Here is a 17,975-nt window from a genome sequence, read left to right on the forward strand (position 1 = left end):
ATAGCTTCAAAATGTCAGCAACTCTGACAGACTCAACTGAAGCCTGTTCATTACAAACGTTGAACAGCAAGTGGTCCAGTGAAATGAGTACCACCATTTTCTGAACCGTCATAAATGATCACAAGTATTTGATTTCAACATTTCAAGTGCTAAATGGAAAGCCATTACCAACAATCTTGTCATTTTACTTATACAAGTGTGGCTACATCTGCCAATAAAGATTAATTTTGAATGTGGAATATATATTTCACATAACTCATTCAATGGAGAAGATTTCAATCATCTATGCTACAGTGTTAACAGTTTAAAACTCAATTAAGAACATAAATAGGAGGAGTAAGCCAATCGGCCCCTCGAGCCTGCTCCGCCATTCAATAAGATCATGGCTGATCTTCTACCTCATCTCCACTTTCTTGAACTATCCCCATATCCCTGGGTTCCATTAAATATTCAAAAATCTATCGATCACTGTCTTGAATATACTCAACGACTGAGCCTCCACAGCTCTCGGGGGTAGAGAACTCCAAAGATTCACCACCCACCAAGTGAAGACATTTCTCATCAGTCCTAAACGGCCAATCCCTTATTCTGAAACTGTGACCCCTGGTTCTAGACTCCCCAGCCAGGGGAAACATCCTCTCTGCATCTACCCTGTCAAGCTCTGTAATAATTTTGTATGTTTCAATGAGATCACCTCTCATTCTTCTAAATATAGGCCTAGTCTACTCAACCTGCCCTCAATGTAACCCCCCCGATCCCAGGAACCAGTCTGGTGCACTCCCTCTATGGCAAGTATATCCTTCCTTAGGTAAGGTGCACAATACTCCAGGTGTGGTCTCACCAGGGCCCAATATAATTGCACTAAGACGTCTTTACTCTTATACTTGGAAAATGTCCACTCTCCATACAGTCATTTTCTTCATTAATTATAGCCCCCTTGGGAATTTAAACTCAGATTCGATTGTTAACATAATAATTCTAAATCAAACCAACCAATGTAAGGAAGTTGCATTTACCTCTTTCATAGGGTTGAAGGTGCTCTTCTTACAAGCTACAAAACTCTTCCATTCGAAGTAGTGGACACATTCAGAAGTTGCCACAAATTCAGGGGTACCCTGGTTAAACAATTAAAATGAATTAGGATCAGAATTATCCTAACTGGCAGGATGATGTTAAATAACAAAGCTGCTCTTTGGTAGCAAACAGTTTGAAACAAGGCTGGCAATGAGCAAATATTAAACACAAATTGATGCAATACCAGCAAATGGGCAACAGTGGAAACCTTAAAGTGTGAAACAGCTTTGGTTAAGTGAACAGAGTATTCTCTCAAACTGCTCGCCACCTTTTAAAAACATCCTCAAAAGCCACGTTTCCGACCAAGCTTTCAATCCTCCTCCATGGGCCAATGTCCTTCCTCTCATCTATCCCTAGTTATTATCTGTCCTCGTGCTGTAATGCACCCCAGGACATTTTCTATGTGAAAGGAACTATAAAAAATTAAGTTGCTGTTATTGAGATCAAATCATTTGCTTCAGGACATGTACAGTCAAGACAAATATTGCAATTTCTAAGCATTTTCCAAAAGCAAACTCAATACTGGAAAGAGAATATTTCCCACTTTTGTTTCCCAAGCACAGTACAAGCCAGTGCAGTGAGTTAGGTTCAGACGAGCACTCCGTATTGGACTAGCGTGATCTTTTCCATCTTCCCCAGACAAACCATTCTTATGGCCGCTGCAGGAGGTAAGTTAGCAATTTAGCGCCAATTACAGGCAGTTTTGTACTATGAATTCAGACCCATTAGGAATTGGGTCGAGACTGCCCAAACCAATGTCATATCGGGCCATTACATCCTGATAATGTTCAACCCATCTGTCTTGGCTGAACTTACTGTGACCTCAGTCCCAATTGGTTGAGCAGACTGCACAAGCTCCTCAGATTGGTCATTAAAAACAGAAGCTCAAAATTTGGACTCCACATTATACCAATTTTAAATTGGAAACTAAGATAGTAAAGATTAACTTTTTTTTGAAGTTTATTTCTAAATTTTGCTACTTATTAGCTATATTTGACTCCATACATGCATCTGGATAGCATGAAGTCCTCAGTCAATCCAGTATTAAAAGAAAAATCTTTTCATCTATTCATGGATATTTAATATCAGCCCTGACTGAAATCTCTAGCAAATTGATCCTTGTGTCAGAGATTAAATTTTGCAAGAAAGAAAATGGATGAAGCTATACAGAGCTTCACACGTATGAAGACCGCACATGGGGTTCTAGAATGCCTGCCAGAAATGCATAAAATCTGTCACGTGAATCCTGCTTTGGTTTTACTTCAACAGGAATTCAAAAGATTAATGTTCACAGACCACTTTTATGTCAAGCACCCTCTAGTCTGCATCTGAAATAATCGGAGTAGAATATTGCAGCAAAATAAAATTGCTTAGTCATTGTAAAAGCTACTACAGTATAGAAACACAGATGGACACAATTTGAACAGCCAGCTCTGACCAGTTCTATAAAAACCATTCACATGACTCAACCGATGTTATCTTTAACAACCACACTTGATCTTCAAACAACACATCCTCAACAGCCTACTTAAATGTTAACCTATGTTCTAATCTGCTACATAGTCATATGATGATGACACAGCAAACCACATACTCACCAAGGTTTTCCCACATAAGAAATTGATGCTGCTTTGGACAGTCTGAAAGGAGTTTTGTTCTGAACACTTCTGGGTAGTGTTGTACTCAAAATGATGTACACCCCTGCTCCTTAGTACAAAATCACCTACAGGAAGCAATAAACATGTTAACTAAATTAATTCAGTGCTTATGATATGTAGTTACTATATTAAACTTGCATTCACAGGACATCATTAACGCTGAAAAAAACATTCCAAGAGGTGCAAGAAACAAATGACTACCAAGTCGATGATGATGATGATGAGGAGGAGGGCCAATCAAAAACTTGATTGAAGAGGTGGGTTTTAAAGAGGGTCTTAAGCAGAGGGGTGGAGAGGCAGGCAGGATTTGGAAGGGAATTACAGAGCATGCGGCTTTGAGGGCTGAAGGTACAACCACCAATGGTGGGGACCATTGACAAAAGACGAGCACTGAAAAACTAGATCACTGATCTTAGAAGTGCACTGGCTGTTCTTTCATGAAGGTAAAATCGTGAAGCTAGCTGACCCAATTAGGAAACTCTTGCCTGCAGGCCCCTTTTATGAAATTTTAGATTGCAGCCTGATGATCTTCCTTTCTGGTGTCCTAGAAGATGCTTTCTGTCTTTTGTTTTGGTAATTAATACAAGGTTCAGCAAAGGGCCACCCATGTCTTAGGCCCCTTTCAATTGGAATGTGCCAATTTGTGCACACAATAGGAACAGTTATTAAAGATAGCCTCAAGTTGCATCTGTGTGTTGAGATCAAGGCCTAGAAATTCACTACAGCCCCGTTTAGGGTGCCAGCCTCGCCAGGGCGCTAAAAGTAGCGCCCCAGAAGCAGTCGCAGCCGCCCGCCGGAAATTCAGTTGGCGCGCCCCAGAGGGAAACGCGGCGCTACTGGAGGCGCCCCGCATCCCTCTTGGGGCGCTGCAACTGAATATCGCTGCGCAACGTGCCGCAGCGTCGTCGCGCTGCAGTACTGCAGGCCTTCCTCCCCTTCTTAAAGGGGAGGGGCCTTGTGCAGCGCGATCTGGGGCCCAGCTGGGCCCCCGAGGATCGCGAGTGCCGGCAAAAGAGCTCGGTACCGAGGAGAAGTGCCGGGCTCTTGGAACGCAGTCGGCACTCTGCGGGGGGGACGGCAGCGCGGAGGTGCGCTGGCAGGCACGGCCAGCAACAAAAATGGCCGCCCCGCACCTCCTTTAATTAGCGCCTCTACCGCCGCAGGTAGGCCCTCCTGAACCGGTCAAAAATAGCGTCCGGCGTTAAAGCAGAGGGCGCATCTAAATATCGCAATCGGGGCATTAGCGGGGCGCTGCGCACACCGATGAAGTCATCGGTAGCGGCACAGCGCTAACGGCTAGCGCCGCCATTAGCGTCCCGCTGAATTTAGCGGGAGGCGTGGCCAGTGGCTTCCAACCCACTTAGTGCCCTCTTAAGGCGCAGCCCACTGAATTTCTAGGCCCAAATCTTTTCTGCTTCATCAGACATCTCAACTTCATCTGCTACCCAGATATGCTTCATTGTACTATGAGGAGTTTTGTTTACTGCTCATACAGCTCAATATTAAAACAAAAAGCTCGAGTTCACATTAAAGAACCTACAGAACAACCGAGTGGAGAAAAACTCCTTTTATAGGACACAGCAAAAGATACATACAGTAGAAAACAGAAGATCACATCAAGGTCATGCAATTTTGGTTTGAACTCTTAAAAAGGATAGGCAGGCTATAACCAGGGTAACTACAGATCAGTTAGTCGGTTAATAGAGAACTGTTCCGTTGGGATAGGCTTCACTTAAAGCGGGCTGGGACCAGTGTCCTGGTGAACCGAATAACTAGAACAGTAGACAGGGTTTTAAACTAATGAAGGGGGGTGGGAGGATTCAGGAAAGGGTAAACTCAAAAGCAAGAGAAATGTCAAGGCTGTAGAGCAGAGTAGAGATTTGGGTAAAAATAAGCAGTGGGTCAGGAAGGGACAGAGAGCTTAACAAAGGTAATGGGGCATTAGTGACTAAGGTGACAACAGGGACAATAGAAAAAAGTTAAAGCTAAAAGCACTATATCTGAATGTGCGAATCATTCGCAACAAAATAGATGAATTAATAACAGATAGATATAAATGGATTTGATTTAATAGCCATTTGGGAGACGTGGTTGCAGACTGACCAAGGCTGGGAACTAAATATTCCAGGATACTTGACTTGTAGAAGAGATAGGCAGAGTGGAAAGGGGGGGGGGGGGGATGTGTGGGGAGGTAGCCCTGATAATAAACGATGGGATAAAGACAGTAGAGAGAAAAGGTAGAAAATGTTACCCTGCTATTCAAGAAAGGAGAGAGAAAACAGGGAACTATGGACCAGATAGCCTGACATCAGTAGTAGGGAAAATGGTAGGATCTATTAGGGATGTAGTAACAGGGGACTTAGAAAATCATATGATTGAGCAGTCAACACGGATTTCGTGTTTGACAAATGTTACAAATTTTTTTTTTTTTTTTTTTTAAGTGTGCATAAGGGGGAACCAGTGGATTTAGTGTATTTGGATATTCGATAAAATGCCACACAAGAGGTTATTACACAAAATTAGGGCTCATGGGATTGGGGTTAATATATTAGCTTGGAGAGAAGACTGGTTAATGGACAGAAAACAGAACAGGAATTAACGGGTCTTTTCGGGTTGGCAGGCTGTAACTAACGCGGTACCGCAAGGCTCAGTGCTTGGGCCTCAACTATTTACAAACTATATTAATGACTTAGATGAGGGGACCAAGTGTAATTTATCCAAGTTTGCTGACGATACAAAGTTTGGTGGGAAAGTAAGTTGCAAGAAGGATGCAAAGAGGCTGCAAAGGGATATAAGTGAGTGAGCAAGAACATGGCAAATGGAATATCATGAAGTTATCCACTTTGGCAGGAAAATACAAAGCAGAATATTTTTTAAATGGCGAGAGATTGGGAAGTGTTGGTATTCAGAGGGACCTGCGTGTCCTTGTACATGAATCACAAAGTTAACATGCAGGTATAGCAAGCAAATGGTATGTTAGCCTTTATTACAAAAAGATTAGAGTACAAGAGCAAAGAAGTCTTACTGCAATTATATAGGGCCTTGGTGAAACCACCTGGTCCTATATAGAGTTTTGGTCTCCTGAACTAAAAAACAATATACTTGCCTTAGAGAATGTGCAGCAAAGGTTGACTAGATGGATTCCTGGGATGGGGAGATTGTCATATGAGGAGAGATGGAGTGGACTAGGCCTACAATCCCTAAGAATGAGGTGATCGCATTGAAATGTATAAAATTCTTAAGGGCTTGACAGGGTAGCTGCTGGGAGGATGTTTCCCCTGGCTAGGGAGTCTAGAACCAGGGGTCAGTCTCAGAATAAGGGGTCGGCCATTTAGGACAGAGATGAGCAGAAATTTCTTCACTCAAAGGGTTGTGAATCTTTGGAATTCTCTACCCCAGAGGGGTGTGAAGATTCAGTTGTTGAGTATATCCAAGACAAAGATCGAGAGATTTTTGGATACCAAGGGAACCATGGGATATGGGGATAGTGCGGGAAAGTGGATTTGAGGTAGATAATCAACCATGATCTTATTGAATGGCAGAGCAGGCTTGAAGGACCAAAGGCCTACTCCTGCTCCTATTTCTTATGTTCTACCACCCTTTGCATGTAGAAGTGTTTCCTAACTTGACTCCTGAAAGGCCTGGCTCTAATTTTTCGGCTACGTCTCCTCGTCCTAGATTCCCCAACCAGCGGAAATAGTTTCACTCCATCTATCCCATCAGCCTCCTTAATATCTTGAAACCAAATTCTGGCAGCGGTGTGATTCAAACCCATACCCGCAGTGGAGCCTTAATCCACCGCTCGGCCACGCTACTCAAATACATAATTTCCTGAAGGTACAAGTGTAGGTAAATAAAGCCATAAAGATTGACAGAATTTGGGGTTTTATAAATAGAGACAGAGAGTACAAGAGTAAAGTAGTAATAAATTTCTACAAAACATTGGCTAGGCCAGTTAAAGTACTGTATGCAGTTTAGGGTGTTCCATTATAAACAGGGCTTTAAAGCCATCGAGCTCAATTGCATGGAAGGTTAAAGATGGGAGGCCAGCCAGGGGAGAAACAGAGAAGATGCAGCACTATGGAGAGTGTAGAGCTGTGGAATTCTTTTTGGATTGATCTAGCAAGGAGCCAGCATGGGCCAAATGGCCTCCTTCTGTGCTGTAAACTTCTCTGGTTCAGTCACACAATTTCCCCTTATGTCATCTTAGCTAATTTTACATGCAACAAGATTATAATTTATGCCAAGCTGCACTCTAGTACAAGTTACAAAACAAGAAAGTGTGGACTGACAAAAGGTAGTTTAATAGTCAAGCATACTCTTTCCACGGACTGTAATCTATTCTATCGCGGGTTCTCCACCACTTATTTAATCTTCCAAGAGAACGTTCTTATTGCCCAACGCCAAAATAAACCAAGCAAAACTATATAGTTTATCAATCCACAGATCTCCATGTAAACCCCTACACACTGCCACCATAACCCTGGCTAGCTTTTTCAAACCACACTTCACAGCAGCAAATGAGCCAGGCATTACATTCCACAGATCATCTCCATTTATATTTATCTCAGAAGCCGAGTTAAATGCAATCAACTGCTCGTTAGTCTGTTTCACATATCCACTACTAAGGTTGAGGGAAAGACATCTACACTCTGTGCCTCTCAACCAAATTCTAATTTTAATTGTCCCTCCAGTCCTATGCCTAACAGTCCAAAATAAAATAACCTTAAATCAACATTGCCTCATTCTCAGCTTTTTAAAGACCTGGATCAACCCTGTCTCCAATTAAAATGTCAGCTCTACAATTCTAGTTACAATGCAAAAATCAAAATTCTGGCTCTAAATCCCAGAATCACACTTCTGGCTGTTGTTGGAATCCTAACCAATGTCCTTCTGAAGGGAGGGTGACCAAAATCACATTCTACATGGTCAATGTGGCTTCAATGATCTAATAAAGGTTGGAGTTCCTTTCAACTTGAATTGAAAAGCTCTCAATATGAATCCTAGTACAGGATTACAAAGCTCTAATATTCCAAAACTTGAGCCCAAGCTGTCTCTTCGAACCCCACCTCCACCACAACCAAAAAAGGAAAACATACATGGGCTTTATGCACATATACTGAAAGACACACACGGAGCAGTACTCACCAGCTGCCTACTGCTAGTGTGATTTTTAATGGTTAAAAAATAGCAGACTGGACCTGCCAACAGCATAAGGGTTAAACTGCTGCAATACATTGGACCAAATCTTGCTGGAGCAGGGCATCTCATGGCACTCTTCAGCTCAAAAATAATTTGTACCATAACTTGCGAGGGCAACGGGGACCATCCTGAACGATGTGACCATCAATCTATGTCCTTAACCAATGAGATTTAGGATCAAGAAACAGGAGTGACGGAGAAAGAGGGTGAATTAGAATCAGGTACAGAAAGAGAGAGAGAGAGACGGAGAGAGAGATTGGATTGAGCAAGAGCGAGGGGAAAAAAAAGACAAAGGAAAAAATTTAAATGTTTAATATCTAAGAATGTAGTACATACAGGAATGAAGTGTTCCCTTTCTGGGCCAAAGAGATTGATTGGCATTGCATTAACAATTATTACATCATTAAAAAAGAGTTCTTACGCTCTTAATTATTTGCCATAATTTTCTGCAGCGAGTTTAATGGGCTGCTAATGTGCAAATAACCGAGGCCAAGGGTCGCTTGTGCAAGGCAAACAGCTGGTGTAAATCAACCAGAAAATTCTGGATATTCACATCTCACGGAGTATCTCTTAATCCCCTGAGCTTGCTGGCCAATGTGAGGATTAATAACAGCGTGCGTCGTGAACTCGCTGTTATTTTTCAAAGAAGATATGGCCCATTGAGGTTTAGGCAATACTTCTCAATTTACGATGTCACTTGAATTTCCTGACATGTTTCTACTTTGTAATATTGGTTATTATATTTACACAGCTCCACAGAAATCAATTGGGGAAGAACATTTAAATTTACAGTTCAGCAGTTTCTCCATATGTTTTCATCACTGCAAAAACTAGTGACCTGGGAGATGCCAAATATAAATGTTTCATGCTCTTCCAAAAACTGCCACTTGGGAAAATTGCTGCAAATGCATATCCTACCACTTTGCAAACAAACAGGTTAGTACAATGGCACAACAACAATTCAGGTCATTCTGCCTTTTTACTTAGCGCTTGTAAACTCTCCTACTCCCACTTATGGTTCCCTTTAAACCAGATTTTCAGGTTTCCAAAAACAAACTTGACAATTACAATTTTTTTCCATAGCCACTTACAGCTAATATCAGGAATGGTTGCACAAAGTATCTGAAATGAGCTCAACTTGTAACACTTCTGAACGGGGACACCATGGTTACCCTTAGTTCTGTGATATTTCCACTCACCTAAATATTAAACGGAATGATGCATCAGGCAGAAGCCACACAAGGCAATTGAACATTTGTTCATAGGAACAGGAGTAGACCATTTAGCCCCCGAGCCTGTTCCACCATTCAATGAAATCATGGCTGATCTGTAACTTAACTCCATATAGCCCACATTTGCCCCATATCCTTAATACCTTAGGTTAACAAAAATCTATCCATCTCTGATTTTAAATTAACAATTGATCTAGCATCTATTGCTGTGTGCGGAAGCTTTCCTAATTTCACTTCTGAAAAGGTCTAATTTATAGACTACTAGCATGGGTGCCCGGCGTTGCCAGGGCAATTTTGGGCCACGCGGTCTCCCTGCCCCTGTATGCCCCCCTCGTCTCCCTGTGCTGTCCTCTCCCTCCCTCCCTCCCCTGCGCCTGAGGCCCGGTGCCGTTGTGATAGCAGCCGTGCGGGGCCTAGCGGTTGAGGTGCGGCCGGGCTGTCAGGCCGAGACAGGCCTGAACTGAGCTCCCCCGACCGCTGTGGATGTCGGGCCGAGCGGTTGCGAGGCACGGCCCGAGTGAGCCCAACTTACCTGCCGCTCTGGCAGGGCGGGATCGGGAGCCGCAATGTGGGGGTTTCTTTTGGTGCTGCTGTCCCTGTGGGGATGGAAAAAATGGCGGCGAAGTTTAGGGAGACTGGAGGATTAGGACCCGCCCGTGACACACTGATTGGTCAACCATCAGGTGAGTGAACTGTAGGGTTGGTCAAGCAGCAAGTCAGTCAACGCTAATGACAGGTAGGATTTTTGAACCTTTTTTGTATACTGCCCTAACAATTTTTGTGTGACGAAAAAGTAAATACACCTACGAGAGTCCCCTAATGATAAGCTTTCTTTTGATATAACATATGTGTAGGTACGCTCTATAACTTTTGATTGTATAGCCGGACAGAGAGACAGATTATAACATCTAGATATAAAGGCCAGCATTCCATTAGCCTTTTTGATCATTTTCTTCACCTGTTCATGACATTTTAATGATCTATGTACCTGGACCTCCACTGTTAGCTTTTCACCATTTAGAAAGTACCCTGCTCTATCCTTTCATTCTGCATTTTTACTCTATCCTTTTTAGGTCCAAAGTGGATGACCTCATATCTGCCTACATTGAAATCCATTTGCCACAGTTTTACCTATTCACTTAATCCATCAATATCCCTTTGCAATTTTATGCAATTATGTAATTATATGATAGCTGAAACCAAAAGCTTAGGCATTCAACAGACTTTCCTTTGTATTACAGCTGATCTGTAAGACTTCCTGTGCAGTACCACTGCCAGTACCTGAAGAAAAGCTGACTAGAATACAAGTAATAATCTTCACATCATTTCTACATGGTGCACATCGAGGTATGAAATTGCATATAATAAATTCTCTAAACACTTGGAATTTAGCATTAAAACAAAAAGCAAAAAATACTGCAGATACTGGAAATCTGAGATATAAACAGAAAATGCTGGAAATACTCAGGTCAGGCAGCATCTGTGGAGAGAGAAACAGAGTTAACGTTTCAGGTCGATGACCTTGCATCAGAACTATGTTCTGGCGCTGCCTGATCTGCTGAGTGTTTTCCAGCATTTTCTGTTTTGACTTGGAATTTAGGTCTCCATCTCTAACAATAAGCAATACAGAATGCAACAGATGATATGAAGTTTGTAACGAACTCTACTGCTTGTGGTAAGCTGCACTTCCTTTCTTTTAAAATGAGACATCAACCACAATTCTGAGTTTCACTCAGTTGCACCTCAGCTGTAGAAGTTGACTTTTTCCAATGAAATGTGTGATTTAACACTTCATATTCAAAACTTTGGTTAGCAGTGCACAAACGTCATTCAACTCATTCCCTCCACCCCCACTCACCCGACGCTTGGTGCTGGCAAGGAAAAATTTGTTCTGTTCGGACTATAAGTCATTGTTTCAGATATGAACATAATCTAATCTATACAAATAAAATAAACCAACAGTTCCCTCCTGCCTCTCCAACCATGTACCTCCCTTTATGGGAGCATCTGATCACTGTTTAGCAAGGCAACAATGATTGGGAGCTCCTTAGCAATTTATCACTCAAACTGCACTAAATACAGTATAGTGAAAGGATGGTTAATATTTCCATTTATTGAAATCAGAAGAGAATGATGGAAATTTGTTTATTGCAAGGTCTTGGATTCTACATCACTGCTCAGTCAAAAATGAAAAATTGTGTCTTTCTCTCTCCCTTCCCGAGATGGTATCCCACTCTTACATATTCTCCCGTCCTCCTGTTCATTATCCACTTTTTCCTCTTTCTAGGCTCCTCACTTTCTTACCTACATCTACCACTTTCATCTGCATGCCTCTCACATACTTGCTCTAACTTTTGCTCTGTATAATTAACACCCTATGCCACAAATATTTCTCTTTTCCTTTATATTTCACACAATGTCCTCCTCCTTCACCAGTTATTGCAAGGTGGATGCAAGCTCAAGCTCCAAAACTCAGCAGCAGAAATAAATCCCTTTCCAGGATCAATCTCCCTGTTGTTCGCCTCGTGTCACCTAGCCTGCTCCCAACCCCCGTCTTCTCTATCATGCCTAGTCTGCCTCTGTTCTTTTCACATTCTTTTGTGCTTAAAAAAAAAAAAAACCTCTATCCCCAGTTTGTCTTTACAATGATTTTCTCCTCTAGTACTTGCAGCATTCATGGTACATTTGCATGGGCAAATTACAGGGATGGGGAGCATGCTGGATGATAAAAAGCTCAGAGGGAGGAAGGAAATGGGTCTGGGATGCTGATGCAGGCAGAGGAGAAAGGGAGTCATCAGGGTCACAGGAACACAGTATGTTGTACTAAGAGAAGTGTTCTCCTTTGCACATCCATTAAAGTCCAAGCTGGTGGTTGCTCTAGTGAATTGTAACTGTGTGCATATTTTCTTTCTTTACATCAGGCCTCCAAATGTTGTCAGATATTGATTGTAAAGTATTCGAAGGGGGGGGGGGGGGGGGGAGCGAGAAGAGAGAGAGAGAGAAAGGGGAAGAGGAAGAACAGAAAAAAGGAAAATGGTGTACTGGAGTCCAGGGAGGGTCAGTATTCTTTTACTGAAGATATGTACCAGCCCTCTACACATACAAATTTCCTGTGCTACCACACAGCAAGTTAGAGAATGTGCAGTTTTACTAATACATGTGCTAGTATCTTCCTGCTAGAATGTAGGTGCTGTCCCTTCAAGGGAACAAAAATTATTGCTGTTAAATACAGTGAAAATTCATTCAGGTCAACTAAGTGTTTCATTATACTTGAATCTGTCACAATGTGCAACTGCAGGCGCACACGTCTTATATCACACTCCATTGTGGATGTAAAACAATTTAAAATTCTATGCTGGGTGCTTCTGACCCAGAAACGACAAGCATCACCAGGAGGTTACAACTAGCTACAATTACCTGGATGTGCTTCTTTGGACCATTTCCCTGCAGAGAACATTTAAAAGGACAGACCAGCTTGTTAACCAGCATTAACTGTGCACAGGAGTCAGACCACGGGAGCAATGCCACAGGAACACAACTAGCTTTACTGAAAAGAAGATAAAAGCATGAATGTGACTGGGAATCAAAGCAACCTATATTTAGAAGTGGATTTCAGCTCAAGATATCCTTCCTTCATGTGGTTTAGTCATTCTCCTTTTCTCAAGGTAACCTTCCAAGACTTGACAGCAGAGCTGCAGGCGCAAATGGCCACATAGGAATGTGTTGTGGCGATAACGGAGACCTTGCTCAAAAAAGGGCAGGATTGAATTCTAAATATTCCTGGATAAAGGGTGCTCAGGAAAGATAGGAAAGGAAAGAAAGGTGGGGTGGCAGTATTGGTTAAGGAGAATATTACAGTGCTGGGGAGAGAGGATGCCCTGGAGGGGTCAAGGACAGAATCTATTTGGTTAAAGTTGAGAAACAGTAGAGGTGCCATTACACTACTAGGTGTATTCTATAGGCCACCAACTAGTGGGAAGGATATAGAGGAGCAAATTTGCAGAGAAATTACTGAGAGGTGCAAGAACTATAGAGTAGTGATAATGGGGAACTTCAACTATCCTAATATAGACTGGGATAGTAATAGCGTAAAGGGCAGAGAGGGGGAAGAATTTCTGAAGTGTGTTCAGGAGAACTTTCTTGATCAGTATGTTTCCAGCCCAACGAGGAAGGAGACATTGCTGGTTCTGGGGAATGAGGTGGGTCAGGTGGATCCAGTTTCAGTAGGGGAACATTTAGGGAACAGTGATCATAGTATCATAAGGGTTAGACTAGCTATGGAAAAGGACAGGGAGCAAGCTAGAGTAAAAATATTTAATTGGAGATTAATGAGTATAGACTGGCAGCTAACATAAAAGGGACTCGAAAAGTCTTCTATAGGCATATAAAAATAAATGGGTAGTAAGAGGAGGGGTGGGGCTGATTAGGGACCAAAAAGGAGACCTACGCATGGAGGCAGAGGGCATGGCGGAGGTACTAAATGAATACTTTGCATTTGTCTTCACCAAGGAAGAAGATGGCCAAAGTCAGTGAAAAGCTTGTAGTTGAGATACTGGATGGGATAAAAATTGATAGAGGCACTAGCAAGGCTGGCTGCACTTAAAGTAGGTAAGTCACCAGGACCAGATGGGGTGCATCCAAGGATGCCGAGGAAAGTAAAGGTGGAAATTGTGGAGGTAATTTGGCCATAATCTTCCAATCCTCCTTGGATACGGAGTGGTGACAGAGGACTGGAAAATTGCAAATGTTACACCCTTGTTTAAAAAAGGGTGCAGGATAAGCCCAGCAACTACAAGCTAGTCAGCTTAACCTCGGTGGCAGGGAAGCTTTTAGAAACGATAATCCAGGACAAAATTAACAGTCACTTGGACAAGTGTGGATTAACTAAGGGAAGCCAGCATGGGTTTGTTAAAAGGTAAATCGTGTTTAACTAACTTGATTGAATTTTTTGATGAGGTAACAGAGGGTTGATGAGGGCAATGCGGTTGACGTGGTGTACATGAACTTCCAAAAGGCGTTTGATAAAGTGCCACATAATGGGCTTCAACTTTGCTGGCAAGCCTATGAAATTAAAGGGACAGTGGCAGCATGGATTCGAAATTGGCTAAGTGACAGGAAACAAAGTAGTGGTGAACGGCTGCTTTTCAGATTGGTGTTCCCCAGGGGTCAGTACTAGGACCACTGCTTTTCTTGATATATATATTAACTAGCTGGGGAGCCCCGCGTTGCGAGGGCAATTTTGGGGCGCTTGGTCTCCCTGCCCGTGTGTCCCCCCTCTCCCCGTCATGTCCTCTCCCTGTCCTATCCCTCCCTCCTCTCCTCCCGTCTCCCTCCCTCCCCCCACCCCACCCCTTGCCCACCCCCTCCCCTGCTCCCCTCTGTCCCTCTCTCCGGCCCCTCCCCCTGCTTAGAGCCTGAGGTCCGGTGCCGTTGTGATAGCGGCCGGGCTGGGCCAGACCGGAGCCGAGGTCCCCCGCGTATCGCGCGGCTGATGGACGGCTGCTGCGGGCGGGCGGCGCGAGCCCCCCGCGATTTCCCGAGGCTCTCTTCCCCCCCCCCCCCCCGGCGATTTCCCGAGGCTCCCCCCCCCCCCACCCGCGATTTCCTGAGGCTCTCCCCCACCCCCCGGCGATTTCCCGAGGCTCTCCTCTCTCCTCCCCCCCCCCCGGCGATTTCCCGAGGCTCTCCTCTCTCCCCTCCCTCCTCTTTTCCCCCCCCCCCCCCCATTAAATTGTTATTTAATTCCCTAACATCATTAAAATATTTACCTTAGTTCCCTAACACACAGTGTGCGGGGAAAAAATTGTGAAAAATCAAGATGGCGGCCACTCACCTCGGTTCAGAAGGATAAGGCCCGCCCACACACGCACCGATTGGTCGACCGGTCAGGTCACCGAAGCGTAGGATTGGTCAATCGTCGAGTCACTCGACACTCAACTGTAGGAAGGAACCCGCCGTCCGATTGGTGGACCTCGACGTCACACGGTCGCTAATGAGATGCTAATGAGCGGAATGCTGAACGTTTTTCGGATACCGCGGGCGGGATTTTTGTCCGGCCGAAACGTAAATATGCCTATGACCGGTCCGGAATCGCAAGCTTTCTTTTGAGGCGACGCGCGCGTCGGTACGCTCTGTAACTTTCAAACGTATAGAGAACGGACAGACAGACAGACATCGGGACAGACAGAAAAGCCGCTTTATATATATATATATATATATATATATATAGATGATTTGGACTTGGGTGTACAGGGCACGATTTAAAAATTTGCAGATAACACAAAATTTGGAAGTATAGTAAACAGTGAGGAGGATAATGATAGACAGGCTGGTGGAATGGGCGGACACAGCAGATGAAGTTTAACGCAGCAAAGTACAAAATTATACATTTTAGTTGGAAGAACGAGACGAGGCAATATAAACTAAAGGGTACAATTCTAAAGGGGGAGTGCAGGAACAGAGAATCATAGAAAGTTGCAGCACAGAAGGAGGCCATTTTGGCCCATTGTGTCCACGCCAGCCAACAAAGAGCTATCCAGTCTAATCCCACTTCCCAGCTCTTGGTCCATAGCCCTGCAGGTTACAGCATCCCAAGTGCACATCCAAGTACTTTTTAAATGTGGTTAGGGTTTCTACCTCTACCACCCTTTCAGGCAGTGAGTTCCAGACCCCCACAACCCTCTGGGTGAACAAATTTCCTCTCAAATCCCCTCTAAACCTTCCACCAATTACTTTAAATCTGTGCCCCCTGGTTTTTGACCCCTCTGCTAATGGAAATAGGTTCTTTCTATCCACTTTATCTACACCCCTCATAATTTTATACACCTCAATAAGGTCTCCCCTCAGCCTCTGTTCCAAGGAAAACAGACCCAGCCTATCCAGTCTTTCTTCATAGCTAAGATTCTCTGCTCCTGGCAACATCATTGTAAATCTCCTCTGTACCCTATCTAGTGCAATCACATCTTTCCTGTAATGTGGTGACCAGAACTGCACACAATACTCTAGCTGAGGCCTAACTAGTGTATACAGTTGAAGCATAACCCCCCCTGCTCTTGTATTCTATGCCACGGCTAATAAAGGCAAGCATTCCGTATGCCTTCTTAACCACCTTATCTACCTGACCTGCTACCTTCAGGGATCTGTGGACATGCACTCCAGGTTCCCTTTGTTCCTCGACACTACTCAGTGTCCGACCATTTAATGTGTATTCCCTTTCCTTGTTAGCCTTCCCCAAACGCATTGCCTCACACTTCTCCGGATTGAATTCCATTTGCCACTGTTCTGCCTACCTGACCAATTTATTGATATCTTCCTGCAGTCTACAGCTTCCTTCTTCAGTATCAACCACACAGCCGATTTTAGTATCATCTGCAAACTTCTTAATCATACCCCCTATATTCAAGTCTAGATCATTGATAGATATTGATATACCACAAAAAGCAAGTGACCTAGTATGGAGTCTTGCGGAACCCCACTGGAAACAGCCTTCCAGTCACAAAAACACCCATCAACCATTACCCTCTGCTTACTGCCTCCGAGCCAGTTTTGAATCCAACTTGACACTTTGCCCTGGCTCCCATGGGCTTTTAGCTTCGTGACCAGTCTACCATGTGGATCCTTATCAAAAGCCTTGCTAAAGTCCATATACACTACATCAAACACACTACCCTCATCTACCCTCCTTGTTACCTCCTCAAAAAATGCAATCAAGTTTGTCAGACACGACCTTCCCTTAACAAATCCGTGCTGACTATCCTTGATTAATCCGTGTCTTTCTAAATGAAGATTTATCCTGTCCTTCAGAATTCTTTCCAATAATATTTCCCCCAACCGACATCTCCCGCCTCCACACTGATTATCCTCATGATGATCTCCAATAGGCCCTACCCTTTCTTCAGTTATCCTCTTCCTCTTAATATATTTATAAAACATCTTTGGGTTTCCCTTGATTTTACTTGCCAAGAATTTTTCATGCTCTCTTTGCTTTCCTAATATCCTTTTAATTGCACCCCTGCACTTTCTGTACTCCTCTCAAGATTCTGGAGTATTTAGCCCTCGGTATCTGTCATACGTCTCCCTTTTTTTCTTTATCCTACCCTGCATGTCCCTAGGCATTCAGGGGGCTCTAGTTTTGTTAGTCCCACCTTTTTTCTTTAAGGGCGCATATTTGGTCTGAACCCTCCGAATCTCCTCCTTGAATGCCTCCCACTGCTCTGACACTGATTTACCTTCAAGTAGCTGTTTCCAGTCCACTATGGCTAAATCCCCTGAGCTTAGCAAAATTTGCTTTTCCCCAATTTAGAATTTTTATTCCTGGTCTATCCTTGTCCTTTTCCATAACTAACTTAAATCTAACAGAATTATGGTCACTAGCACCAAAATGCTCCCCCACTTAATAGCATTCTACCTGCCCAGCTTCATTCCCTAAAACTAAGTCCAGAGCCACCCCCTCCCTTGTTGGGCTTGCTACATACTGGCTAACAAAGTTTGCCTGGATGCATTTTAGGAATTCCGCACCCTCTATATCCTTCACGCTAATTTTATCCCAGTCAATATTGGGGTAGTTGAAATCCCCTACAATTACTGCCCTATAGTTTATGCACCTCAGAAATTTGTCTACATATTTGCTCTTCTATCTCCCGCTCACTGTTTGGGATTCTGTAGTACACTCCCAGCAGTGTGACCGCCCCTTTTTTGTTTTTCAATTTGACCCATATGGCCTCGTTTGGTGATCCCTCCAACATATCATCCCTCCTCACAGCTGTAATAGTTTCTTTTAATCAATACCGCGACCCCCCTCCCTTTTTAC

General features: G+C 43.6%; 1 protein-coding gene across 2 annotated transcripts in view; it reads right to left on the reverse strand.

The window, feature by feature from the left end:
- Positions 1–17,975, reverse strand: part of igf2r (insulin-like growth factor 2 receptor) — a 211,196-nt gene that overhangs the window by 177,052 nt on the left and 16,169 nt on the right. For both annotated transcript variants that reach the window (XM_085982001.1, XM_085982000.1), the window contains exons 3-4: positions 2,673–2,797; positions 1,017–1,115 (exon numbers count right to left, since the gene is read on the reverse strand). In XM_085982001.1, coding sequence (XP_085838127.1) covers positions 1,017–1,115; positions 2,673–2,797 — 224 coding nt within the window. The remainder of the gene's footprint in view (positions 1–1,016; positions 1,116–2,672; positions 2,798–17,975) is intronic.

The sequence above is a fragment of the Somniosus microcephalus genome, chromosome 3 (assembly GCF_052327205.1).
Source record: "Somniosus microcephalus isolate GS21.2 chromosome 3, FLI_Smic_1.0, whole genome shotgun sequence".
Taxonomy (NCBI): domain Eukaryota; kingdom Metazoa; phylum Chordata; class Chondrichthyes; order Squaliformes; family Somniosidae; genus Somniosus; species Somniosus microcephalus.